We start from the raw sequence: 26,903 nt of genomic DNA, 5'->3' as shown, positions 1-26,903 counted from the left end.
TGGAAAGTTCCTTGAAGAAGAGTTTATTACTTTCAGTTCCCAACAGCAGGAGGCGCACCAAGCCACGCAGGGCCACATGGGGGAGCAGCTGGGTTGGTCAGGAGGTAGGAGTGAGGTGCAAGTGTGGCCCAGAACTTTTCTTGTGGTTTCCAAGGGAAGGAATAGGTGAGGCAGGGTGGGCAGATTTGAGCAAGTTTAGAATTGGATAGTTTGAATAATTTCAGTGGCTCTGGGCTACAGGAGTGGTCTCTAGTTGTCCAGTTCCTGGCCCTGGGCAGTTTAGGGCAGGGGAAGTATTGGCTTGGTGTGTGAAAGATGAAAGAGGTGGTCGGGGGTGTGGGCTCTGGATTGGCTGGTTTTCATGTGAGAGGCACATGGCAGGGGCTTGTGGGGAGTTGTTTGCTATCCTTAGGAATTAGTTAGCCCTGGGAGGGGCAGTCTTTCCAGGATTAACAAGGCCCCCAAGATGTCAAAGCATCATAAAATACAGAAAATTTAAAAAGTGATTAATATGCCCTCCCCCCAACTGTGACAATCAAAAATGTTTCCGGGTATTGCCAGTTGTCCCCTGGGGGATGAAAACACACCCGGTTGAGAAACACTGATGTAGTGCTTGCCCTCTGTTTCACAGATGGAAAACAAAAGTTAGGTGACTTGCCTCAGTTATTACAATTAGGGAAAGAACTGAGACTAGATCCTTTACTACCTGATTGATCCCTGGCCTAGTCTAGTGGTTTTTCTGTTAAACTACAGTGAGTCCCCTTTAACTCGTGCTTTATTCTATAGGTCTAAAAGCTGATGGCTTATATTTTCTTATTTGCAAATCCATGGCCTGCTTCTTGTATGGGGAGGCTTGGGTTCTAACTTCTGGATGTATTTTGCAGACTCCCCAACCCTAGTTGTAACTTCCCCAACCTCAGATACTGTTAGTTGAGACTAGAAGAACAGTGATGTTTACTGACAGCTTGCCACTCGTTGGGTGAAGTTTTTGGAAAGTGCTTCGGTAAAGGACCAGGGCAGACAAGAGGGCCAGGGTAACAGCAGCTACTTCAACCAGAGGAACACACTGTACCTTACAAAGTCTCAGAAGGTAGATAAGAGAAGAGCAGATAAAGTTTGTATATGGTGCTATTTTGTTATATTTTGGAGGGCTATTTTACTTTCCTTACTCTGCATTCAGTATATTTATTTGCTAGCTTAACTGTGTTTTCTCAAAACTTCTGTCTCAAAAAGACAGCCAGCCAAGCCTAGGCAAAAGGTATTTTTTCGTTTCTAAGACTGGGAATAAATTATTACAACAAAATTCCACTGCAAGGGAGAAGCATGTAATTTTCAGTGGCAGTCATTTTAATGAGATTTTTAATCTATTTGTTAAGTAATTATGATCCATTAACTTTCTTGATTAAAGTGTGCTGCTAATAAAGCTTAGCTCATAGCCTCCAAAGCCAGTTAGCTGTCATTTATTTTGTGGTCAAAGACTGTTTTTAAGGGCCAGGATTCAGCTAACATATCATTTAAAACCTGTATGTTTGACATGGGCTTGAACAGGCAGGTGGTATAATGCAACTCCATTGCTACCACCATGAAGTAGCAGTATGTATACATGTGCCTTATTGATGGTGAAGGAAAGTAACTTATATTAATTTGCCTTAACGAGCATTTTTCTTTAAAAGTATTCTCAAATCTTTATTCAATAAGTATTGGGGTGGGGGGCAACCTATACATCTCAGGTACTATGCTAGGCTTAGGGATATGAGAGTGATCAAAACAAAAAATGTGGTCTTTGCCCTCATGATGTATAGTCTGGTAGGAGTGTGAGGAATTAGACATCAATCAAATAATCGTGCCATATATAAGAGCATATAATGGGAGGTCAGGAAAAGCTTTCCTTGGGGGAATGGAGCTGCAGTCTGAAAAATGAGGTGCAAAAAAGGATGGACAGAGCATTCCAGGGAAAGAAGTATATGGCAAGTACAGGGAGGAACAAGGGCTGATGTGGTTAGAACGGGAGGGTATGTGAGATGAGGCTAGGATGACCTTAGCGGGTGGGAGTGAAGGTTGAAGAGTATCAGCAACTGATCCAGGGAGACCAGTTGGGAGGCTAATGTAATAGTCCATCCCAGCTTGGATCATAGTGTAGACCAAAGTAATGGTATTGCAGATGGAGAAAAGTTAGACAGTTTTTTAGGAAGTAAAAATGGATAGGACTTGATGGTTTGTTGAGAATGGATTCTTCATGTACAAGTCTTGTCTTGATTTCAAAGTCTGAGGGTAGAAATCTTGTGTTTCTTTTTTATATTCCTATACACAGTTTTGTGTTGTAGAAACTTTTTTGGTGCATGGTTAGGAAAAACCTCTTGTATTTCATTTTGATAGGTGAGCTTTCTGTGTTATGCATACACCATTACATGAGGAAAACAGAAAGGTGAATTTTATGAAAATTATTGTGGATTTCAGCAAATGGCCAAAGTTGAAGTGCCATATTTTCTAGTTATAAAATGAGTATTTCTTATTATCATTATCCATATAAGATCACTCTTTGTAATGAAAAATGATCTTATAACACCTAGGAGATTCAGCATCCTTGCCAATATTGTGAGGTGTTGTAGAACAGAGTTGGCCCTTTTGTGTAACTTTTCTGGCCATCTCCCATTTTCAAAGCAAAGAATACTTGGGAATTGTGAGACAAGGTAGTATCACCTCTTCGGTTTTTGACAAGCAAAAAGATGCAGCTCACATTGTTTAGTCACCGCTTGTTATTCCTGGGCTTAGTGAAAATACAGAGTAGGGACTAAAAGGGACAACTTTAGCCCATTGCCTCTCACCCCTCCCCGACTCTCAGTTACTCCATGCACTCAAAAAGGCTGTACCCAGGTGGAAACCTAGGGATATAACTCTTGCCGTGAGAATCTCTGAGTGTCTTGAGTAGCAGTGACAGTGGTTGCTGCAGATACGTCCTAGTGCTGATATATACACACATAACGTACACGCAGAAGTTGAACCTTTGCATTTAAACACAAACAAGTAAACATTAATATCCTGATACCCTACTGTATGATATACATGTTTTTCTTCTGAGAAAGTCTTTATGATGAAATAGCAGACATTATGAAGGACTATGATGTATATAGTCATTTAACATTCTTTTGCAATGGAATTATTTTCTATGTATACATATATGCTGAGCTGTTATTAAGCATTACAAACTATTTATCATTACTGTCCCAGGATACTTAAAAAGTAAAGGGTGTTTCCTGCTAGTAGAATACTTTCTGAAGAAAAGGTGAATGTGCCTATTTTAATAATAATGTAAGTGAATTCTACCTAATTTTTAAAAACTTTGTTTGGAACACTTTTATGTTGCTGCTCTAAAACCCTGTAATGAAGTCTTTAATGCCTACATCCCATTCTAGTCTATAAATCTTTCTTAGATGGTAACATCTGGATGTATATAGCACTGGCATTCTTGCTGGTCATAATGGCTGATTCATTCTCTTTGGCAGAATGCCCTTCTGCCTGCAGGGTTCCGGCAGAAGAACCAGACATCAAAGTCTGCCACAGGGCCATTTGATAGAGAACACCTCCTTTCATATTTGGAGAAGGAAGCTTTGGAGCATAAGGACAGGGAAGACTATGTGCCCTACACTGGAGAAAAAAAAGGTAAGCACAGAATTTTGAAGTCATTATTTGACAGCACTCGATTTTTCTTCTTACAGGTAGGACTGGAGAAAATATTTTTAAAGGTGCATCATTGATAGCCTCAAAGATATGATACTGTTGACTGTAAAAATTATTAGGGGACTTCCCTGGTGGTGCAGTGGTTAAGAATCCTCCTGCCAACACAGGGGACATGGGTTCAAGCCCTGGTCTGGGAAGATCCCACATGTTGTGGAGCAACTAAGCCCATGTGCCACAACTACTGAGCCTGCACTTTAGAACCCACGAACCACAGCTGCTGAAGCCCGCATGCCTAGAGCCCGTGCTCCACAACAAGAGAAGCCACTGCAACGAGAAGCCCGTGTACTGCAGTGAAGAGTAGCCCCCGCTCGCCACAACTAGAGAAAGCAAGTGCACAGCAATGAAGGCCCAACACAGCCAAAAACAAACAAACAAACAAACAAATAAATATTAGGTAATTTGGGCACTTCCTTTACATTCACGTACTTGGCCAGTAAGTTCCTTGTTAATGATTTGTTAGTGAGGTTTTATTACGCAGTGATTTTTAGTTCTCTTTAGAATTCTTTAGTTCTCAACTGTAGCAAATATTAAAAGTGTACTGAGGTAAAATTTTAAATGCACTACTGTATTACAAAATGCAGTGATGTCAAAGTGCCACTCAATTCTAACTCCTGTCTTTAAAGTGGAATGCCATAAAAAAATTCAGGACATATTTTCAAAGACTCTTACCCTACAGCCTTCCTTATTAATTCATTGATTCATAACCATTATAATTTTAATTGTCAGTGCTTCATAATCATTACTTTCAGGAAATTCTTCTAGTCCAAGTCCTTCCCATTGAAGATTTTTTTTTAAATTTTATTTATTTATTTATTTATTTTTGGCTGTGTTGTGTCTTCATTGCTGTACTCAGGCTTTCTCTAGTTGCAGCGAGCGGGGGCTACTCTTCGTTGCAGTGCACGGGCTTCTCATTGCAGTGGCTTCTCTTGTTGCAGAACATGGGCTCTACGTGTGTGGGTTTCAGTAGTTCTGGCACACGGGCTCAGTAGTTGTGGCTTGCAGGCTCTAGAGTGCAGGCTCAGTAGTTGTGGCAGACGGGCTTAGTTGCTCCGCAGCATGTGGGATCTTCCCGGACCAGGGATCGAACCCATGTCCCCTGCTTTGGCAGGCAGATTATTAACCACTGTGCCACCAGGGAAGCCCCCCCCATTGCAGATTTTGACCTTAGCTAGCCTCAGTGGAGGAGGAGTACAGCTATAATTTTAAAAGCTGTCTATATAATAACATTTAACATGAAGTAGGTTAAATTTCTCAGCTTTCAGTACAGGTTGGCCTAAGAAGGCCGATTCTGCTTGCACTCCTCTTTAAAATGCTGTGCATGGAACACTGGGGAACGGTGGCAGCAGCAGAGTTGATCTTCAGCTCTTCCAGGCACCGGGTTTACATCTGAATCCTTAGTAGGCCAGGAGGGGAGAACGGTTAGAGCATAGTGCTTTCTCCTAGTAAGGCTTTAGCTTTTTATTTGGGAAGGAAGCCCTTCTGGCCACAGCTCTGTTACATGGCTATCCCTTAGCTGCAGGGGAAGGTGGAAAATTCGTTTTAGTATTCCCACCTCTTTAATAGCTGAAGGTTGTGAATGGCTTTTGAGTAGGTATTCCACAAGGTCTGCCCATAATGCCTTTTCAAAATTATCATCCCCAAGCCCTCTGCTCTTTTTATCGACCCCACTTCCCCTTATCTCTAGTTGAGAATCACTACCTTAGATACTTGTATTAGTCAGGGTTCTCCAGAGAAATAGAACCAAAAGTGTGTGTGTGTGTGTGTGTGTGTGTGTGTGTGTGTGTGTGTGTGTAGAGAGAGTTTTATTTATTCATTCATTCGTTCATTCATTCCTTTTTTTAAAAATTGAGGTATAGTTGATGTACAGTTTATAAGTTTCAGGTATACAACACAGTGATTCACATTTTTAAAGGTTATACTTCATTTAGTTATTATAAAATATTACCTATATTCCCTATGCTGTACAGTATATCCTTGTACCCTATTTATTTATTTATTTTTAAATACGTATTTATTTAGGCTGTGCCGGGCCTTAGTTGTGGCACGCAGGATCTTTAGTTACAGCATGTGGACTCTTAGTTGCAGCATGCATGCGGGATCTAGTTCCCCGACCAGGGATCAAACCCAGGCCCCTTGCATTGGGAGCTCGGAGTCTTACCCACTGGACCACCAGGGAAGTCCCTATCCTATTTATTTTATACATAGTGGTTTGTACCTCTTAATACCCTATCCCTATTTTGCCCCCACCCCCTTTCCTCTCCCCCTGGTAACCACTAGTTTGTTTTCTATATCTGTGAGTCTGTTTTTTTGTTGTATTCACCAGTTTGTTTTATTTTTTAGATTCCACATATAAGTGATAACATGTGGTATTTGTCTTTCTCTGACTTATTTCACTAAGCATAATACCATCCAAGTCCATCCATGTTGTTGCAAATGGCAAAATTTCATTCTTTTTAATGGCTGAGTACTATTCCATTGTATATACATACCACATCTTCTTTATCCGTTCATCTGTTGTTGGACACTTAGGTTGCTTCCATATCTTGGCTATTGTAAATAATGCTGCCATGAACATTGGGTTCATGTATCTTTTTGAATTAGTGTTTTTGTTTTCTTCAGATGTATACACAGGACTGGAATTGCTGGATCATATGGTAGTTCTATTTTTAGTTTTTTGAGGAACCTCCATACTGTTCTCCACAGTGGCTGCACCAATTTACATTCCCACCAAGGGTTCCCTTTTCTTCATGTCCTCACCAACTTTTGTTATTTGTGGGTTTTTTTGATGATAGCCATTCTGACAGGTGTGAGGTGATATCTCATTGTGGTTTTAATTTGCATTTCTCTGGTGATTCTGACGTTGAGCACCTTTTTATGTGTCTGTTGGCCATCTCTTTGTCTTCTTCGGAAAAATATCTCTTTAGGTCTTCTGCCCATTTTTTAATCAGGTTGTTTGTTTTATTGATGTTGTGTTTTATGAGCTGTTTATATATTTTGGGTATTAACCACTTATCAGTCATATCATTTGCAAGTATTTTTTCCCATTCAGTAGGTTGTCTTGGTTTCCTTTGCTGTGCAAAAAGCTTTTAAATTTAATCACGTCCTGTTTGTTTATTTTTGCTTTTCTTTTGCCTTAGGCGACAGATCCAAAAAAGTACTAAGATTTATGTCAAAGAGTGTTCTGCCTATGTTTTCTTCTAGGAGTTTTATGGCTTCAGGTCTTACATTTAGGTCTTTAATCCATTTTGAGTTTATTTTTGTATATGGTGTTAGAGAATGTTCTAATTTCATTATTTTACATGTAGCTGTCCAGTTTTCCCAGCACCACTTATTGAAGAGACTGTCTTTTCTCTATTGTATATTCTTGCCCCCTTTGTCATAGATGAGTTGACCATAGGTGCATGCGTTTATTTATGGGCCCTCTATGTGTCATGTTCCTCAGACCAAGCCTTAAAAGCCATGTTACAGTATTGTAGACATGAAGAAGGGCAAGTTTACCTTCAACAATTGGAGAACTTTGGTTGCAGAGCTCTGTTTTGAAATACAGATAAGAGACGGCTCTCAGCTTCTTAAAGCCACCCTGAGCTCATCCTTAAATTGGTTGGCCTTAGTTATTCGTAGTCACTAGTATGCCTTCCTTTCTTTGGGTCTCATCCCCAAGATTTTGATCACATTCCAGAAGATCCTCAGAATAATTCATCTACGTCGTATTAGCATACCTTCCAATCAAGCTAAATGTGAATCCCCTCCTTAGCTCTGAGAATTCAGAAGCTTGTTTTTTTTAAGCTGCCTCTCCAATGACTCTTTACCTAAACACCTGGGTTGAGTCCCAGGTTTCTTACTTAATGGCTTATTTCACAGGAGATAGACTTTCAGATGGAGAATGCCTTCCCAGACAGAAGAGTTTCTCCTGGTTCTTCTTAAAACAGTTTGCAAACCTGTTAAGAAATAAGAGCATTTTACTTTTTTGGTGTACTCAGACTAGCTAGAATCTGTAAAATGTGCCATTGTTCTCTAAACTAAATCATTTTTCATACTAAGATGACTGGTTTCAGAGTTCAGTCCCCAATGGCAGTATTAGTTTTCTGTACCAGGGAATGTTATAGCGATTCACTCAGTTCCTTGAACTCCTTCCAAGTTATATGCCAGAATCTCATAGGGATCTCTCATTGTAAATTATTTTTAAAGATGACTACTCAATTCTCTTTTAAAAGAAAAATGGGGAACCACTAAAAGGAATAGTTATCCAACTACTTTCTTATGTTCTGAGACTAAATGATGATTAATTATACTTGTTATTTTTTAACTTAAAGACACACTCTTTCTGGAGCTGAAATTATACAGAACTGGTATGACAAAAGGGAATCCCCATAAAACTGAAAATTGGACATTTCATGATTTTTCTTTCTGACCATGAACAAAAACTGTACACTCATGCCAAATTTTATCTTTCTAGATCATCTCAGACTGCCTCGAAAAGACCTACAGAGTAAGAACACTTGAGGGTTGTTATATAGAGATATATTAGTAATTTCATTTTGTGATTTGTAAAATGGTTGTTTATAATAGTACATTTTACAGAATTAAAAGCATATGTCAACATCTGAGAAGGAGGAATTCATCCTAATTAGGTGAAATTCAAGGCATTATGTCTTTGATGCATTTGGGGAACATTTTGTCCTACAGTAATAAATGTTCTCCTTTTAATAACTGTAATTTTGTTGACAGCAAAAAAGAAGGTATTAGGCAGCTAATAAGGCACAGCTGACAAAAGATATATTAAGGATTGTTTTTAAGTGCATTATTTACAGTAGAATCCACAATATACACTGTTAAGTTCATCTAAATCTAACAAGCTCATGGTAGGAATGGTATCATGGTATCAAGTAATCTTGGTAGAGATTAATGGAAATGTCTTTGCTGTGGGCCTACTATGTTCAAAATGTTGAGAAACTAAGTGTTTACAAAAATTAAAACAATAACATAATTGCAATATAATGTTCCATTTGCTTGAATATATAATATTAAAATGTTGGGAAGCTTTTTACCTCTTTCTCCTTGAAATGTTGCAGAAGATGTAACTGAGGCATAGACCAAGGGTGAAGTATTTATCCAGCTCTTTCTCATTCCTGAGAATGGTGAAAATGCAGAGTTCGGACTGGTTGTTATTTCTCATCATATTTTTACATGTCTTGAATATTCTGTCTCCAGGATAGATAAGGCTCAGAGCCTTGCCATGGATTTGACACTTAGAGAAATAATTGGGCCCAGTTTTTTTTTTTTTTCTTTATTTTTTTAATTCTTTGCAGTACGCGGGCCTCTCACTGCTGTGGCCTCTCCCGTTGCGGAGCACAGGCTCCGGACGTGCAAGCTCAGCGGCCATGGCTCACAGGCCCAGCCGCTCACGTGGGCCCAGTTTTTAATACTTCTTACTGACTCTCATTTTGCTTTGCTTTGCCAGGAGTCTTCCTCCCCATGTCTAACATCACACTTTACCCTTACCTAGCCTATGACTTTTTTCCCCCTTATTGTCCCTTATTTCATAGACTAGAGCCTGCTGCACCTTGTACACTCTCTCCTGTGCACCACCAAAGAACCCCTCCCTTCAAGCCACTGACACTCCTAGGTTGGGCCCCTCCCCTCCTTGAAGAGCATGCCTGTGCTCCCAGTTGGCCCTTGGGGTAGAGCCATCTATTCTTTCTGGTGGTTTCCCTTCCTCTCCTGGATAAAGGAATGCCCTTGGGTTTTCTTCCCAAGAATCTCCTATGCCCTGCTCTGCTTACTAAGGTGAATTTAACCAGATTGCCTTAAACTAAGGGTTCTCATATACTTTCTAGATTATTTATTCACAGTTCCCTTAGCCTTCCAGAAAACTTACTATAGTCACTCTTCTGAAAGATGCTTCCCTCATCTTTCTGAGTACATGATTTCTTTTTGGAGGAAAGGCAGACTTGATTTCTTAAACCAGAGGATCATAGTTATAAACTGCCTAAATCAGCAGGATTATGTAACTGTGAGTGTGCAGTTGGTTTCCACTAAATTCAAGATAAAGACTGGCTCTATTTTTGTACTCAAATTTCATAAATTCTAAATGTCCTTTATATACCTCTAAAAAGTGGTCTTATCAGGCACTGATATGTAGACTGGGCTATTTAAATTAGTCATGCAGATGCAGGCATCTCCTTTGGAGACTAGTCACTGTATCTTTTGAATGATTCACTCACTACTCCTTTGGGGTGGGGAGTTAGCCTGATGGATTGTTCATGTTTTATGGGAAACTTTCCCTGTATAAACATACCCACTCTGGATATTCCTTTCCCTCCAACATGTCTGTATATAATTTGCATATCACAGAATTTTGATTTTAATTGTTCCAGAATCATACACTGTGAGGCTCTGTTATTAGATTTTTTTTCTTTTTTAGTAGATCTTTATTGGAGTATAATTGCCTCACAATACCGTGATAGTTTCTGTTGCACAGCAAAGCGAATCATCCATATGCATACACATGTCCCCATATCCCCTCCCTCACGAGCCTCCCTCCCATCCTCCCTATCCCATCCCTCTAGGTCATCGCCAAGCACTGAACTGATCTCCCATGCTTTGCTGCTGCTTCCCACCAGCCAACTATTTTACATTCGGTAGTGTATATATGTTGATGCTACTCTCACTTCGCCCCAGCTTTGCCCACCCACCCCATGTCATCAAGTCCATTCTCGATATCTACCTCTTTATTCCTGCCCAGCAACTAGGTTCATCAGTACCTTTTTTTTTTAGATTCCATATATATGTGTTAGCATACGGTATCTGTTTTTTTCTTTCTGACTTACTTCACTCTGTATGACAGACTCTAGGTCCATCCACCTCACTACTAATAACTCAATTTCGTTTCTTTTTATGGCTGAGTAATATTCCATTGTATATGTGTCCCACATCTTCTTTATCCATTCATCTGTCAATGGACATTTAGGTTGGTTCGATGTCCTGGCTATTGTAAATAGTGCTGCAGTGAACATTGTAGCGCACGTCTCTTTTTGAATTATGGTTTTCTCAGGGTATACGCCCAGTAATGGGATTGCTAGGTCATATGGTAGTTCTATTTTTAGTTTTTTAAGGAACCTCCATACTATCTTCCATAGTGGTTGTATCAATTTACATTCCCACCAACAGTGCAGGAAGGTTCCCTTTTCACTACACCCTTTCCAGCATTTATTGTTTCTAGCTTTTTTGATAATGGCCATTCTGACTGGCGTGAGGTGATACCTCATTGTAGTTTTGATTTGCATTTCTCTAATTATTAGTGATGTTGAGCATCTTTTCATGTTCCTCTTGGCCATCTGTATGTCTTCCTTGGTAAAATGTCTATTTAGGTATTCTGCCCATTTTTTAACTGGATTGTTTGTTTATTTGACGTTGAGCTCCATGAGCTGTTTGTATATTTTGGACATTAATCCTTTGTCCGTTGTTTCATTTGCAAATATTTTCTCCCATTCTGAGGGTTGTCTTTTTGTTTTGTTTATGGCTTTCTTTGCTGTGCAAAAGCTTTTAAGTTTCATTAAGTCCCATTTGTTTGTTTTTGTTTTTATTTCCGTTACTCTAGGAGGTGGGTCTAAAAAGATCTTGCTGTGGTTTATGTCAAAGAGTGTTTTTCCTATGTTTTCCTCTAAGAGTTTTATAGTGTCTGGTCTTACATTTTAGTCTTTAATCCATTTGGAGTTTATTTTTGTGTATGGTGTTAGGTAGTGTTCTAATTTCATTCTTTAACATGTAGCTGTCCAGTTTTCCCAGCACCACTTATTGAAGAGGCTGTCTTCTCCATTGTATGTTCTTGCCTCCTTTGTCATAAATTAGGTGCCCTTATGTGTGTGGGTTTATCTCTGGGCATTCTATCCTGTACCACTGATCTATCTTTCTGTTTTTGTGGCAGTACCATACTGTCTTGATTACTGTAGCTTTGTGGTATAGTTTAAAGTTGGGGAGCCTTATTCCTCTAACTCCGTTTTTCTTTCTCAAGGTTGCTTTGGCTATTCAGGGTCTTTTGTATTTCCATATGAACTGTAAGATTTTTTGTCCTACTTCTGTGAAGAATGCCATTGGTAGTTTGATAGGGATTGCACTGAATCTGTATATTGTAGTATAGTCATTTTCACAGTATTGATTCTTCCAATCCAAGAATGTGGTATATTTCTCCATCTGTTTATGTCATCTTTGATTTCTTTCATCAGTGTTTTATAGTTTTCTGAGTACAAGTCTTTCACCTCCTTAAGCAGGTTTATTCCTAGGTATTTCATTCTTTTTGTTGCAGTGATAAATGGGAGTGTTTCCTTAATTTCTCTTTCTGATTTTTCGTTGTTGGTGTATAGGAATGCCAGAGATTTCTGTGCATTAATTTTGTATCCTGCAACTTTACCAAATTCATTGATTAGTTCTAGTAGTTTTCTGGTGGCATCTTTAGGATTCTCTATGTATAACATCATGTCACCGGCAAACAGTGGCAGTCTTACTTCTTCTTTTCCAATTTGTATTCCTTTTATTTCTTTTTCTTTTCTGATTGCCATGGCTAAGACTTCCAAAACTATGTTGAATAACAGTGGCGAGGGTGGGTATCCTTGTCTTGTTCCTAATCCTAGTGGAAATGCTTTCAGTTTTTCACCACTGAGAATATGCTTGCTGTTGGTTTGTCATATATGGCCTTTATTATGTTGAGGTAGTTTCCCTCTAAGCCCACTTTTGGAGAGGTTTTTTTTTTTTTTTTTTTTTTTTTTTTTGCGGTACGCGGGCCTCTCACTGTTGTGGCCTCTCCCGTTGCGGAGCACAGGCTCCGGACGTGCAGGCTTAGCGGCCATGGCTCACGGGCCCAGCCGCTCCACGGCATGTGGGATCTTCCCGGACCGGGGCATGAACCCGTGTCCCCTGCATCGGCAGGCGGACTCTCAACCACTGCGCCGCCAGGGAAGCCCTCTGGAGAGTTTTTATCATAAATGGGTGTTGAATTTTGTTGAAAGCTTTTTCTGCATCTATTGAGATGCTCATATGGTTTTTATTCCTTAATTTGTTAATGTGGTGTATCACATTGATTGATTTGCATATATCGAAGAATCCTTGCATCCCTGGGATAAATCCCACTTGATCATGGTCTATGATCCTTTTAATGTGCTGCTGGATTCTGTTATTTTGTTCAGGATTTTTTCATCTATGTTCATCATTGATACTGGTCTATAATTATCTTTTTTTTTTTTTTTTTTTTTGCGGCCCACGGGCCTCTCACTGTTGTGGCCTCTCCCGTTGTGGAGCACAGGCTCCGGATGCGCAGGCTCAGCGGCCATGGCTCACGGGCCCAGCTGCTCCGCGGCATATGGGATCTTCCCGGGCCAGGGAATGAACCTGTGTCCCCTGCATCGGCAGGCGGACTCTCAACCACTGCGCCACCAGGGAAGCCCTATAATTATCTTTTTTGTGTGATATCTTTTTCTGGTTTTGGTATCAGGGTGATGGTGGCTTTGTAGAATGAATTTGGGAGTGTTTCTCCCTCTGCAATTTTTTGGAAGAGTTTGAGAAGGATAGGTGTTAGCTCTTCTCTAAATGTTTGATAGAATTCACCTGTGAAGCCATCTGGTCCTGGACTTTTGTTTGTTGGAAGATTTTTAATTACAGTTTCAATATCAGTACTTGTGATAGGTCTGTTTATATTTTCTAATTCTTCCTGGTTCAGTCTTGGAAAATTGTACCTTTCCAAGAATTTGTCCATTTCTTCGTTTTCCATTTTATTGACATATAGTTGTTTGTAGTAGTCTCTTATAATCCTTTGTATTTCTGCAGTGTCAGTTGTGATTTCTCCTTTTTCATTTCTAACTTTATTGATTTGCGTCCTCTCCCTTTTTTCTTGATGTGTCTGGCTTAGGGTTTTTCAATTTTGTTTATCTTCTCAAAGAACCAGCTGTTAGTTTTATTGATCTTTGTTATTGTTTTCTTCTTTTCTATTTCATTTATTTCTGTCTGATCTTTATGATTTCTTTCCTTCTACTGACTTTGGGTTTTCTTTGTTCTTCTTTCTCTAGTTGTTTTAAGTGTAGGGTTAGATTGTTTATTTGAGATTTTTCTTGTTTCTTGAGGTGAGATTGAATTGTCATAAACTTCCCTCTTAGAACTGCTTTTGCTGCGTCCCATACAGTTTGGGTTGCTGTGTTTCTGTTGTCATTTGTTTCTATGTATTTTTTTATTTCTTCTTTGATTTCTTCAGTAATCTCTTGGTTATTTAGTAGTGCACTGTTTAGCCTCCATGTATCTGTGTTTTTTACAGTCTTTTTCCTGTAATTGATTTCCAATCTCATAGCATCATGGTCAGAAAAGCTCCTTGCTGTGATTTCAATTTTCTTAAATTTTCTGAGGCTTGATTTATGACCCAAGATGTGATCTGTCCTAGAGAATGTTCCATGTGCAGTTGAGAGGAAAGTGTATTCTGCCACTTTTGGGTGGAATGTTCTATAAATATTAATTAGATCTATCTGGTCTGTTGTGTCATTTAAAGCTTGTGTTTCCTTATTTATTTTCTGTTGGATGATCTGTCCATTGGTGTAAGTAGGGTGCTACAGTCCCCTACTATTATCGCATTACTGTCGATTTCTCCTTTCATGGTTGTTAGCATTTGCCTTATGTATTGAGGTGCTCCTATGTTTGGTGCATAAACATTTACAATTGTTATATCTTCTTCTTGAATTGATCCCTTGATCATTATGTAGTGTCCCTCCTTACCTCTTATAACAGTCTTTATTTTAAAGTCTCTTTTATCTGATATGAGTATTGCTACTCCAGCTTTCTTTTGATTCCCATTTGCATGGAATATCTTTTTCCATCCCTTCACTTTCAGTCTGTATGTGTCCCTAGGTCTGAAGTGGGTCTCTTGTAGACAGCATATATATGGGTCTTGTTTTTGTATCCATTCAGCCAGTCTGTGTCTTTTGGTTGGGACGTTTAATCCATTTACATTCAAGGTTATTATCAGTATGTATGCTCCTATTACATTTTCTTAATTGTTTTGGGTTTGTTTTTGTGGGTCTTCTTCTTGTCTTGTGTTTCCCGCTTAGAGAAGTTTCTTTAGCATGTGTTGTAAAGCTGGTTTGGTGGTGCTGAATTCTCTTAGTTGTTGTTTGTCTGAAAAGCTTTTGACTTCTCCATCAAATCTGAATGAGATCCTTGCTGGGTAGAGTAATCTTGGCTGTAGTTTTTTCTCTTTCATCACTTTAACTATATCCTGCCACTCCCTTTCTGGCCTGCAGAGTTTCCACTGAAAACTCAGCTGATAACCTTATGGGGATTCCTTTGTATATTATTTTTTGTTTTTCCCTTGCTGCTTTTAATATTTTTTCTTTGAATTTAATTTTTGTTAGTTTGATTAATATGTGTCTTGGTGTGTTTTTCCTAGGGTTTACCCTGTATGGGACTCTCTGTGCTTCCTGGACTTGGGTGACTATTTCCTTTCCCATATTAGGAAAATTTTCCACTTTAATCTCTTCAAATATTTTTTCAGACCCTTTCTTTTTCTCTTCTTCTTCTGGGACCCCTATAATTCGAATGTTGGTGCGGTTAGTGTTGTCCCAGAGGTCTCTGAGATTGTCTTCAATTCTTCTCATTCTTTTTTCTTTTCTTTTTTTTTTTTTTTGCGGTACGCGGGCCTCTCACTGTTGTGGCCTCTCCCGTTGCGGAGCACAGGCTCCGGACACGCAGGCTCAGCGGCCATGGCTCACGGGCCTAGCCGCTCCGCGGCATGTGGGATCTTCCCGGACCGGGGCATGAACCTGTGTCCCCTGCATCGGCAGGTGGACTCTCAACCACTGCGCCACCAGGGAAGCCCGCATTCTTTTTTCTTTATTCTGCTCCTCGGCAGTTATTTCCACCATTTTGTCTTCCAGCTCACTTATTTGTTATTCTGCCTCCATTATTCTGTTATTGATTCTTTCTAATGTACTTTTCATTTCAGTTATGGTGTTGTTCATCTGTTTGTTTGTTCTTTAGTTCTTCTAGATCTTTGTTAAACATTTCTTGTATTTTCTCAATCCACGCTTCTATTCTATTTCCGAGATTCTGGATCGTCTTTACTATCATTACTCTGAATTCCTTTTCAGGTAGATTGCCTATTTCCTCTTCATTTGTTTGGTCTTGTAGGTTTTTACCTTGCTCCTTCATCTGTGACATATTTTTTTGCCATCTTTTTTTTTTTTTTTTTTTTAATGAGTGGGATTGTGTTCCTGTTTTACTCGTTGTTTGGCCTGAGGCTTCCAACACTGGAGTTTGTAGGCTATTGGGTAGAGCTGGGTCTTGGTGCTGAGATGAGGAAATCTGTGAGATCTCACTCCGATGAATATTCCCTGGGGTCTGAAGGTGTCTGTTAGTCCAGTGGTTCAGACTCAGAGCTCGCACCGCAGGAGCTTCCACCCGACCCCATGCTAGCAAATCAAGATCCCACAAGCTGCATGGGGTGGCAAAAAAAAAAAAAAAGAACAATAACAAAGTAAAAAAAAAAAAATTAGACTAGTAAACTAACAGATATGTTAGAAAGAATGTAAAAATAAAAATATAGATGAATCAACAAGTGGAAGGTACATCAGTACCACAATAGTAAAAAAAAGAGGAGGAGGGAAAAGAAAAATAATAATAAATAAAAGGAGGGGGGAAGGCCTTGGCTGTGGAGAGCAGGGCCTAAGCAAGGGCGAGGTTTGGATGGTGGGCAGGGCCAATGCTCAGGACCCACAGCACTGGAAAAGGCCCTGGGGGCTGTGTGGGGTGGGGCTTAGGCTCAAGGACCTGAAGGGTCCCAGTCTCAGAGGGCAGGGGCCCTCACCTGGGAGCGCAGCAGGCTTCCTGGACTCAAGTGGGTGGGTCAAACACCCTCCTCTCCTCTCCTGCTCCTCCGGTCTGGGGTGTGGGAGGGCCCCTCCCGCCTGCGTCTCCTGATTTCTCTGGCCTCCCTCCTATGCCCCCAGGACCCATGTGGCCTGGAGGGGGCTTTGGAAAGATGGGGAACCGGCTTGCGAGCTCAGCAGGCTCCCCAGCCCCAGTGGTCCAGGCAATGACCCTCTACTCCTCTCCCACTCTTCCCAGAGAGTCCCTGCCACCTGCCTCTCCTGATCTCTCCAGCTTCAGGGGTGCTGATCTTGTCGGGCCTCTACTTCTCCTCCCCCTTCAGTCCCCCTACATCCTACTGGTTCACTCTGGGGTTCCTCCCGTCTCCTTGGGGGTTAGAGTCCTCCATCAGTGGCCGGCACGTGGCCTAGTTGTGGGGAGACGCTAACTCCCCATCCTCCCACACCACCATCTTGACTCCTCCCCCCATGTTTTTTCTTTTTAGTTGATTTAAGCTTGTATATCCTCTTTATGCATTGCCCATTTTATCATTATGGAATGACCTTCTTTATCCCTGGTAATATTCTTTGCTCTGAAATCTACTTTGTCTGATATTAATATAACCAATGTTGCTTTCTTTAGATTAGTGTTAACATAGTATATCTTTTCTGTTTGTCCCATCAGTTCTTTGTTCTCTTTCCAACTTTTTTTTTGTTTCATATCTTCCATGGCTCTATATAACATTTTGAACATATGGAATATAATTATAATAACTGTTTTAACATCCTTACCTGCTGATTTTATCATCTGTCATTGCTAAGTCAGTTTTGATGTATTGATTTTTTTTTTCTCTTCCTTACGGGTCGAATTTCCCTGCTTCTTTGCATGCTGGTAATTTTTTATTGGATACCAGACATTATGAATTTTAACTTTTTGGGTGCTGGATATTTTGATACCCCTATAAATAGTCTTGAGTTTCATTCTGAGAGAAGATTAAGTTACTTGGAAACAATTTGGTCATTTGATCCTTTAGGGTCTTGCTTTTCAGATTTGTTAGGTGGGACTGGAGCAGTGTTCGGTCTAGGGCTCATTATTTCTCCACTACTGAGGCAAGACTCTCCTGAGTTCCCTACCCAGTGCCCTGTGAATTATGAGGTTTTCCAGTCTGGCTGGTGGGAGCACGTTCTATTCCCAGCCCTGCATGAGCCTGTGCACTGTTATTTCTAATTTTTTCAGATTTTTTTTACCTTGGCCCAAGGTAGTTTCATCATACACATGTGCTGCTCTGCTGAACGCTAAAAGGCAGGGCTCTGCAGATCTCCAGAGTGCGCTGTGTAACTCTGTCCTCTCTGGCACTCTGTTCTATAAATGCTGGCTGCCCTCGTCTTTCTGGACCTCAGCTGTGTCTCTTCAGTTCAGATAGTTCCCCAGGCTCTGCCTGGGTTCTGTTCCCTGTGCTGCAGCCTGGACACTTTTCTCCAGGCAGTAACCTGGGCAGTCATGGAGCTCACTTTATTTCTCATCTCTCAGGAATCACTGTTCTTTTTTGCCTGATGATCAGTGTCTTGTAAACTTTCTTATATTTTGTCCATTTTGGGGTTGTTTCAGTCATGGGTAAATCCTGACCCTATTACTCCATCTTGGCCAGAAGTGGAAGTCTCCAGAATCATATACAATAGATATCCTGTTTCCCCAACTAGAGTATAAGCTCCTCAAAGTAAAGAATCTCATATTTCATTTTCCTTATGTTATCTTTCTAGCTCATTATCTAGTATATACATGCTCACTGAACATTTGTTGAATAAAGAAGCATTTATTGGTGATCATATTGTAGTATTGAGCAGGTGTCATGTGTGCTGTTGGGTCAAACCAAAAATGCCTTTCCAGTATCTGCCCCCTCATCCTTTGGTTTGGTTGATTTGAGGTTTGTGCACTTCCTGTCAAAAGGATATCCCAAAGCCCCCTGTGGAGATTATAGTGGCCTAGTTCCCTTAAATCTTTTCTGGAACAAGGTAGCTTATAAACATACACATAGTAAAATTAGCTAGGGCCTTTCACCTCTGTAGAAATGAAATAACTAAGAGACTCGTCTGTTTCTAGTTATTGTACTTTTTTTTTTTTTTTTTTGTGGTACGCGGGCCTCTCACTGTTGTGGCCTCTCCCGTTGCAGAGCACAGGCTCCGGGCGCGCAGGCTCAGCGGTCATGGCTCACGGGCCCAGCTGCTCCGCGGCATGTGGGATCTTCCCGGACCGGGGCACGAACCCGTGTCCCCTGCATCGGCAGGCGGACTCTCAACCACTGCACCACCAGGGAAGCCCCTAGTTATTGTACATTTTATATACTTAGCAAGGATGGGACCATGACTAAGATAATTCTTAACATTGTAGTAGCTGTAACTTGATATCGGAGCAAAAGAGATGAGGACTTGTGAAGAAAGGTCCTGGCAATAAAATTGTTAATTTGGTTCATAGTATCTTACTTATTTTAGAACAATAACAAGGATCTTGGCAAGATATTCCTTTTTTTTTTTTTCCTCCTCTTGGCACAAACACAGGTTTGGATAAATGCCATGCATTTAAGCTACCATTATATGAATTCTTATCTTGGTTTCTTCTATTTCCTTAGCTGCCATTTTGTAGTTACAGAAACATTACTGAACTCTTTCAACATTCTTAGCAACCCAGAGTCATAGCCCTGTTTTTGTTTTGTTTCATTTGGGGGTGGCAAGCATATCTTTTCATACTTGTCAAGAGATTTTTCTGATCTTGTCATTGCTTATTTTCATATTTTGCTACAATATAAAGAACTGTAATTTCAGTTTTTAAAAAATCCAGTTTTAGATGTTGCTTTGTTAAATAAAGTATTTAGATAGAATGCTGTGTACTGAAGAATAGAAGTGAATAGCCATTTTTTAAGACATTATGTTATTTCAAATAAATACAAATATTAAAAGTTATAAGTCAGAGCTTTTTGAACATATTTCAAGGAGAGGAAAAGTAAAATTAGATCAGTACAGGAGTACTCATCCTAATCTTTTCAGAGCTGTAATTATACAGATTAGCACTTTATCAACATGAGTAGGTAAAAATCAGAATCACGTAGGGAGCTTTTTCAAAAATATCCATGCCTAGTCAATCTTCGTTTTCTGAGTTTGGGAATCACTGATATAGGGCTTCCCTGGTGGGGCAATGATTAAGAATCCACCTGCCAATGCACGGGACATGGGTTCAAGCCCTGGTCCAGGAAGATCCCACACGCTGCGGAGCAACTAAGCCCATGTGCCACAACTACTGAGCCTGTGCTCTAGAGCCCACGAGCCACAGCTACTGAAACCCCACACACCTAGAGCCTGTGCTCTGCAACAAGAGAAGCCACCACAATGAGAAGCCCGCACACCGCAACGAAGAGTAGCCCCCGCTCGCCACAACTAGAGAAAGCCCATGCGCAGCAACAAAGACCCAACTCAGCCATAAATGAATGAATGAATGAATGAATGAGTGAATTTTAAAAAACAATGACTGATATAGATACTTGGGACTTTATGGTTTTCAGTCCTCCTGGGTTGTTTGTTTTGGAAAACGCTCTGTGTCTTTCTCATGTACACATGCAAGAAATTCCAGAGAAAATAAGAATAACTAATTAACATGTGTCTATTGCGTTTACTGTATACCAGTTGCTTTATATATGTTAAATCATTTTATCAGAGTGAGACTGAAATTTCTATAAAGAATAATCCATAATTTTTAAAAAAACATATCAGAAGAAAGATGATCATAATAAAATGGTGTACTAATTTTGTTAACAGTTGGTTTTGGATAAAAGCAGTATCAAATTTACACATTTCCCTACCCTCTGCAAACACGCACACACACACACATAATACCTATACACCAAATAAAAGCTGAACATTTCACTCATCCTGCAAGACATTGAGGGCACAAATCACATTAACCATTATAATGGAGATCTATTTATCAGCATCTCTTAGTAATTAAGATTTGTAACTTAAATCTAATTTATATGAGACTAATTTAAATTAACATACATGTTTAGAAACGCATTTTCTGTTAATATGAAATCAATCAAGCAGTTTGCTGATTGTGTATTTCCCAGAGAACAGCTGATTTTAACTAAGAAGCATAAGCACTAGCTGGCTGAATGTGTTTAAGGTGCAACCCACATCATAAAATTTACCCATTTAAAGTGTACAATTCAGTGGTTTTTAGTACATTCACAGAGCTGTATAACTATCACCATAATCTTAAGTTTAGAACATTTCTGTCATCCCAAAAGGAAACGCTGTACCTATGAATAGTCTCCATTCCTCACTCTATTCTCCAGCCCCAGAAAACCGCTAATCAACTTTCTCTCTCTAAATTTGCCTATTCTGGACATTTCAAATAAATGGAATCATACAATATGTATTTATGACTGACTTTCTTCACTTAGCCTAGTGTTTGGGAGTTTCATCTGTGTTTTAGCATGTTTCAGTGTTTCATTCCTTTTTATGAATGAATAATATTTCATTGTATGGAAACACACACTTTGTTTCTCCATTTATCAGTTGATGGACATTTGGATTGTTTCCAATTTTTAGCTATTATGAATAATGCTGCTGTGAACACTTGTGTACAGTTTGCTATGTATACCTACTAGTGGAATTGCTGGGTCATTTAGTAACTATTTTTTAACAATTTGAAGAACGGCCAAATTGTTTTCCAAAGTGGCTGCACCATTTTACATTCCCACCAGCAATGTATTAGGGTTCCGATTTCTCCACATCCTGACCAACTCTTGTCTGTCGTTTTGATTATAGCCTTCTTAGTAGGTGTGAAGTGATAACATACATTGTGGTTTTGATTTGCATTTCCCTAATGACTAATGGTATTGAGCATTTTTTCATGTGCTCTTAGACATCTTATATCTTCTTTGGATAAATGTCTCTTCAAATCCTTTGCCTGTTTTTATTTTTTAAATGAATTTATTTATTTATTTATTTTTCTTTATTTTTGGCTGCATTGGGTCTTCATTGCTGTGCACGGGCTTTCTCTAGTTGCAGTGATTGAGGCTACTCTTAGTAGCGGTGCACGGGCTTCTCATTGCAGTGGCTTCTCTTGTGGAGCATGGGCTCTAGGCATGCGGGCTTCAGTAGTTGTGGCACGCAGGCTCAGTAGTTGTGGCTCATGGGCTCTAGAGAGCAGATCAGCAGTTGTGGCACACGGGCTTAGTTGCTCTGTGGCATGTGGGATCTTCCCGGACCAGGGCTCGAACTGGTGGTTCCCTGCATTGGCAGGGGGATTCTTAACCACTGTGCCACCCCTTTGCCTATTTTTAAATTGGGATGTCTTTTTATTACTGATTTTTGTCAGTGAATCAAAATATTTGATTTATTATTGATAAACACTTTATATATTCTAGATATGTTTCTTATCAAATATATGATTTGAAATTTTTCTTCTCTCATTCTGTAGCTTGTCTTTTCATTTTCTTGGTGGTATCACTGTCCCACAAAATTTTGATATAGTTCAATTTATCTATTTTTTTCTTTTGTTGTTTGTACTTTTCTTTGTTTTACAATAACCTTTTAAATTTTATTTATTTATTTATTTTGGATGCATTGGGTCTTTATTCCTGCGCACAGGCTTTTTCTTTAGCTGCGGGGAGCAGGGGCTACTCTTTTCATTGCGGTGTGTGGGCTTCTCATTGCGGTGGCTTCTCTTGTTGTGGATCATGGGCTCTAGGTGCACAGGCTTCAGTAGTTGTGGCACACGGGCTTAGTTGCTCCGTAGCATGTGGGATCTTCCTGGAGCAGAGATCGAACCTGTGTCCCCTGCACTAGCAGGCAGATTCTTTTTATTTATTTATTTATTTTTGGTGTTGTTGTTGTTGTTGTTGTTTTGGGTTTTTTTAACATCTTTATTGGAGTATAGTTGCTTTACAATGGTGTGTTAGTTTCTGCTTTGTAACAAAATGAATCAGTTATACATATACATATATCCCCATATCTCTTCCCTCTTGTGTCTCCCTCCCTCCCACCCTCCCTATCCCACCCCTCTAGGTGGTCACAAAGCACCGAGCTGATCTCCCTATGCTATGCAGCTGCTTCCCACTAGCTATCTATTTTACTTTTGGTAGTGTATATATGTCCATGCCACTCTTTCACTTTGTCCCAGCTTACCCTTCCCCCTCCCAATATCCTCAAGTCCATTCTCCAGTAGGTCTGTGTCTTTATTCCCATCTTGCCCCTAGGTTCTTCATGACCTTTTTTTTTTTTCCTTAGGTTCCATATATATGTGTTAGCATATGGTATTTGTTTTTCTGTTTCTGACTTACTTCACTGTGTATGACAGACTCTAGGTCCATCCACCTCACTACAAGTAACTCAATTTTGTTTCTTTTTATGGCTGAGTAATATTTCATTGTATATATGTGCCACATCTTTATCCATTCATCTGTTGATGGACACTTAGGTTGCTTCCATGTCCTGGCTATGTAAATAGAGCTGGCAGGCGGATTTTTTTTTGTTTGTTTATTTGTTTTTTTTTTGCGGTATGCGGGCCTCTCACTGTTGTGGCCTCTCCCGTTGCGGAGCACAGGCTCCGGACGCGCAGGCTCAACAGCCATGGCTCACGGGCCCAGCTGCTCCGCGGCATGTGGGATCCTCCCAGACCGGGGCACGAACCCGTGTCCCCTGCATCGGCAGGCGGACTCTCAACCACTGCGCCACCAGGGAAGCCCTGGCAGGCGGATTTTTAACCACTGTGCCACCAGGGAAGTCCTGTTGTTTGTACTTTTGTTGTTATGTCTAAGAAATCATTCCCTAACTCAAGGCCATGGATATTTACTCTTAGGTTTTTTTTTTTTCTCAGTTATAGTTTTAGCTCTTACATTTAGGTCTGTAATTCATTTTGAATTAATATTTGTGTATGTTATAAAATATAGGGGTCCAACTTCATTCTTCTGCATATAGCTATCCAACTGTCCAAGCACTATTTGTTGAAAAGACAACTCTTGCTCAATTGAATTGTCTTGGTATCCTTGTAGAAATTCAATTGACCATAAATATGAGTTTATTTCTGGGTTCTCAATTCTATTTCATTGATGTAAATGTCTTTTCTTGTACACCATAACACTATCTTGATTACAGAACTTTGTATTTAGGTTTTTAAAAAATTATTTATTTATTTATTTATTTTTGGCTGCGTTGGGTCTTCGTTGCTGCGTGCGGGCTTTCTCTAGTTGTGGCGAGCAGGGGCTACTCTTTGTTGCGGTGCGTGGGCTTCTCATCGTGGTGGCTTCTCTTGTTGCCGAGCATGGGCTCTAGGCGTGCAAGCTTCAGCAGTTGTGGCTTGCGGGCTCTAGAGCGCAGGCTCAGTAGTTGTGGTGCACGGGCTAAGTTGCTCCACGGCACGTGGGATCTTCCCGGACCAGAGATTGAACCCGTGTCCCCTGCACTGGCAGGTGGATTCCTAACCACTGGGTCACCAGCGAAGTCTTGTATTAAGTTTTGAAACTGGGAAGTGTGAGTCCTTCAGCTGTTCTTCTTCTTCAAGATTGTTTGGCTATTCTGTGTCTCTTGGATTTCCACATGAATTTTAGAATCACCTTGTCACTTTCTGCAAATAGCTGAGATTTGTTTAAGGGGTTAAGTCTATAAAGAGTTTGAGGGGAACCGCTTAAGTACTATATTCATAATACTAAACTTAAGTTCTGCCTATTTTATCCTTTCTTACAAAAGTAATTTTCTTTACTTTTAATTTTCTATAACAAGATTTTATATATACACATTAAAGTATAATTCTTACAGTGTATTCATGTTAAACTAATCATGAAGAAATATGAAGTGATTACTTTTTGTAGTGTTAAAAACACAATACTGTATAAGCTAAATACCTCTGCAACAAAAATCTCTACATACAGAGAAATTGTAAAGAGGAGTATCAGAAGAGGTACTAAATTATTTCACAGCTGTATAAATAGAGCAAAATTCTGTGTCACAGAATTTCCATAAGCCCTTGGAAATTTTGTTTTGCTTTGTTGTTTTTTTCTGATGAGATCCATTTTGTATTTGTAAAGTATTAGCAAAAGTTTATGTATGGGGAAAAATTAGATAAGAATAATGCCTCGGGACTTCCCTGGTGGTGCAGTGGTTAAGACTCCACACCCCTAGTGCAGGGGCCCTGGGTTCGATCCCTGGCCAGGGAACTAGATCCCACATGCATGCCACAATTAAGAGTTTGCATGCCACAACTAAGGAGCTGGTGAGCTGCAACTAAGGAGCCTGCCTGCTGCAACTAAGACCTGGTGCAACCAAATAAATAAATAAATAAACATTTTTTTAAAAAAGGAAAAGAAAGAACATGCTGATGGGGGATTGGAACTCCCTTCTGCAAAAAAAAAAAAAAAAAAAAAAAAAAGAGAGAATAATGCCTCTATGCGCTGTGAATGAGGATTACAAAAATAAACATTTTAGAGTTTTATAACGCTTTAGATTCCATTGGTCCCTAGAATAAGACATAGGCAGCTTCTTGATAGTTTATATAGTTTTGTTTACTAAGTGAATACCATAATCCAATGTTTCTTGACCTTGGCTGCTATGCATTAGAATTCCTAGAGAGCTTTTGAAAATTCAGATGTCCCATACAGCACATCAGACCAGTTAAATCAGAATCTCTGGGGGTGGGACTTGGACATCAGAATTTATTAAAATTTTCCAGGTGAATCCATTGTGCAGCCAACATTAGCCACGGAGATAGACACCTGAAAGTGCTGGTAAGATTTTGCTCAGGAAAATGTAATTATCCTGAAATGGCAGTTAAAGGCATGCCATCTGAATTGTATGCCACTTTGTTATATCAGCCACTGTGAAAAGTATTAAGGAATTATCAGAATGCAATGATTTGGATTTGCTTTTCTCTGTGAACTAATGATAAAAGATTATCTAATAATCACCAGAACTCCAAAGTTTGGTACTAAGAAGATCAGTTATGTTCCACCATATAGATAAGCATTTGTTTGAGTTGAAAAGTCCACTGCTAAAGAGTTAAGTTTGAAAGCCACCAGTTTATTGGAAAAATTACTGGATTGAGAGTTTGGGAGCCTGTGTTCTCGTGCTAACTCTGCTGTGTAACTTTGAACCAGGGTATTTATATTATACTTTATACAATGAGGTAGTTGAGCTAGAGGTGATCACCAGATTATTTATTCAACAAATTGGATTGCCTGCTGTGAGCTAGGAAATGTAAGGATGGAACAGAACATTGAAAAGCTCACAGAGGACAGACAAACATGCAAACTGAGTAAGTGTAGCCACAGTGAAATGTTCAGGAAATTAAGGGAGCACAGAAGTGTACTTCATCTGGTTCAGTATTGGGACAAATGTGGTAGTTTTCTGTTTAACAAGCATTCACAAATTCCTTCTTCCTTACTGGCAGAATCCATCTCTGAAGTAGACTGAAAAGGCCAGATGCTTGCTTTTCAAGCTACCCTTGCAGGTGGGGCATGGACATGTGACCTGGTGCTGGTCAATGAGACCAGAGAAGAAATCTATCGGACAGTTTTCCTTATAAAAGTCAGCAGTTGAGAAAGTGTCCTTCCTTCCTGCCCTGACTTGCCACATGAGGATGTGATATGTAGTATTACAAAGGTCATCTTGAGACTAATGGCCTGAGAACAGAGGCTTCCATGCTAGTTATAGACAAAGAGAAAAATAGAGCCTGGATCTTTGACGTCAACATTGAGCTGCTGAACCAACCCTTCAGCCACCTACCTGTGGGGTTATTAAGTGAGATAAAAAATACTTATTGTTGGGCTTCCCTGGTGGCGCAGTGGTTGAGAGTCCGCCTGCCGATGCAGGGGACACGGGTTTGTGCCCTGGTCTGGGAAGATCCCACATGCCGCGGAGCGGCTGGGCCCATGAGCCATGGCCGCTGAGCCTGCGCGTCCGAAGCCTGTGCTCCGCAATGTGAGAGGCCACAACAGTGAGAGGCCCGTGTACCGCAAAAACAAAAAAACAAAAAAACTTACTGTTTAAACCCTTGCTGCTTTGAGACTGATCTGTGGATCAGCGGTATCAGCATCACCTGGGAGGCTGCTTAGAAATTCAGATTCTTAGAGCTCATGTTAGACCTACTACATCAGAATCTGCACTTTAATAAGATCACTAGGTAGATGACATACATGCACATTAAAGCTTGAGAAGCACCAGTTTAAACCACTTTAAAATGGGTATTTTGTTATATGCAGTTAAAAAGCATCCTTACTAATATAAATACATTGTAGATTGGCCAAGTGCCATTTTTTAAATAAGAAAATACTTGCCTAG

General features: G+C 40.0%; 1 protein-coding gene across 2 annotated transcripts in view; it reads left to right on the top strand.

Annotated features, from left to right (window-relative positions):
* TMOD3 (tropomodulin 3) overlaps positions 1 to 26,903 on the top strand; it is a 91,851-nt gene that overhangs the window by 42,085 nt on the left and 22,863 nt on the right. For both annotated transcript variants that reach the window (XM_060097337.1, XM_060097336.1), the window contains exon 3: positions 3,504 to 3,660. In XM_060097337.1, the coding sequence (XP_059953320.1) occupies positions 3,504 to 3,660 (157 nt within the window). The remainder of the gene's footprint in view (positions 1 to 3,503; positions 3,661 to 26,903) is intronic.

Source organism: Mesoplodon densirostris, chromosome 4 (assembly GCF_025265405.1).
Source record: "Mesoplodon densirostris isolate mMesDen1 chromosome 4, mMesDen1 primary haplotype, whole genome shotgun sequence".
Classification (NCBI taxonomy): Eukaryota; Metazoa; Chordata; class Mammalia; order Artiodactyla; family Ziphiidae; genus Mesoplodon; species Mesoplodon densirostris.
The sequence above is the reverse complement of the archived record's forward strand: the minus strand, read 5'-3'. Positions and strand labels throughout refer to the sequence as shown.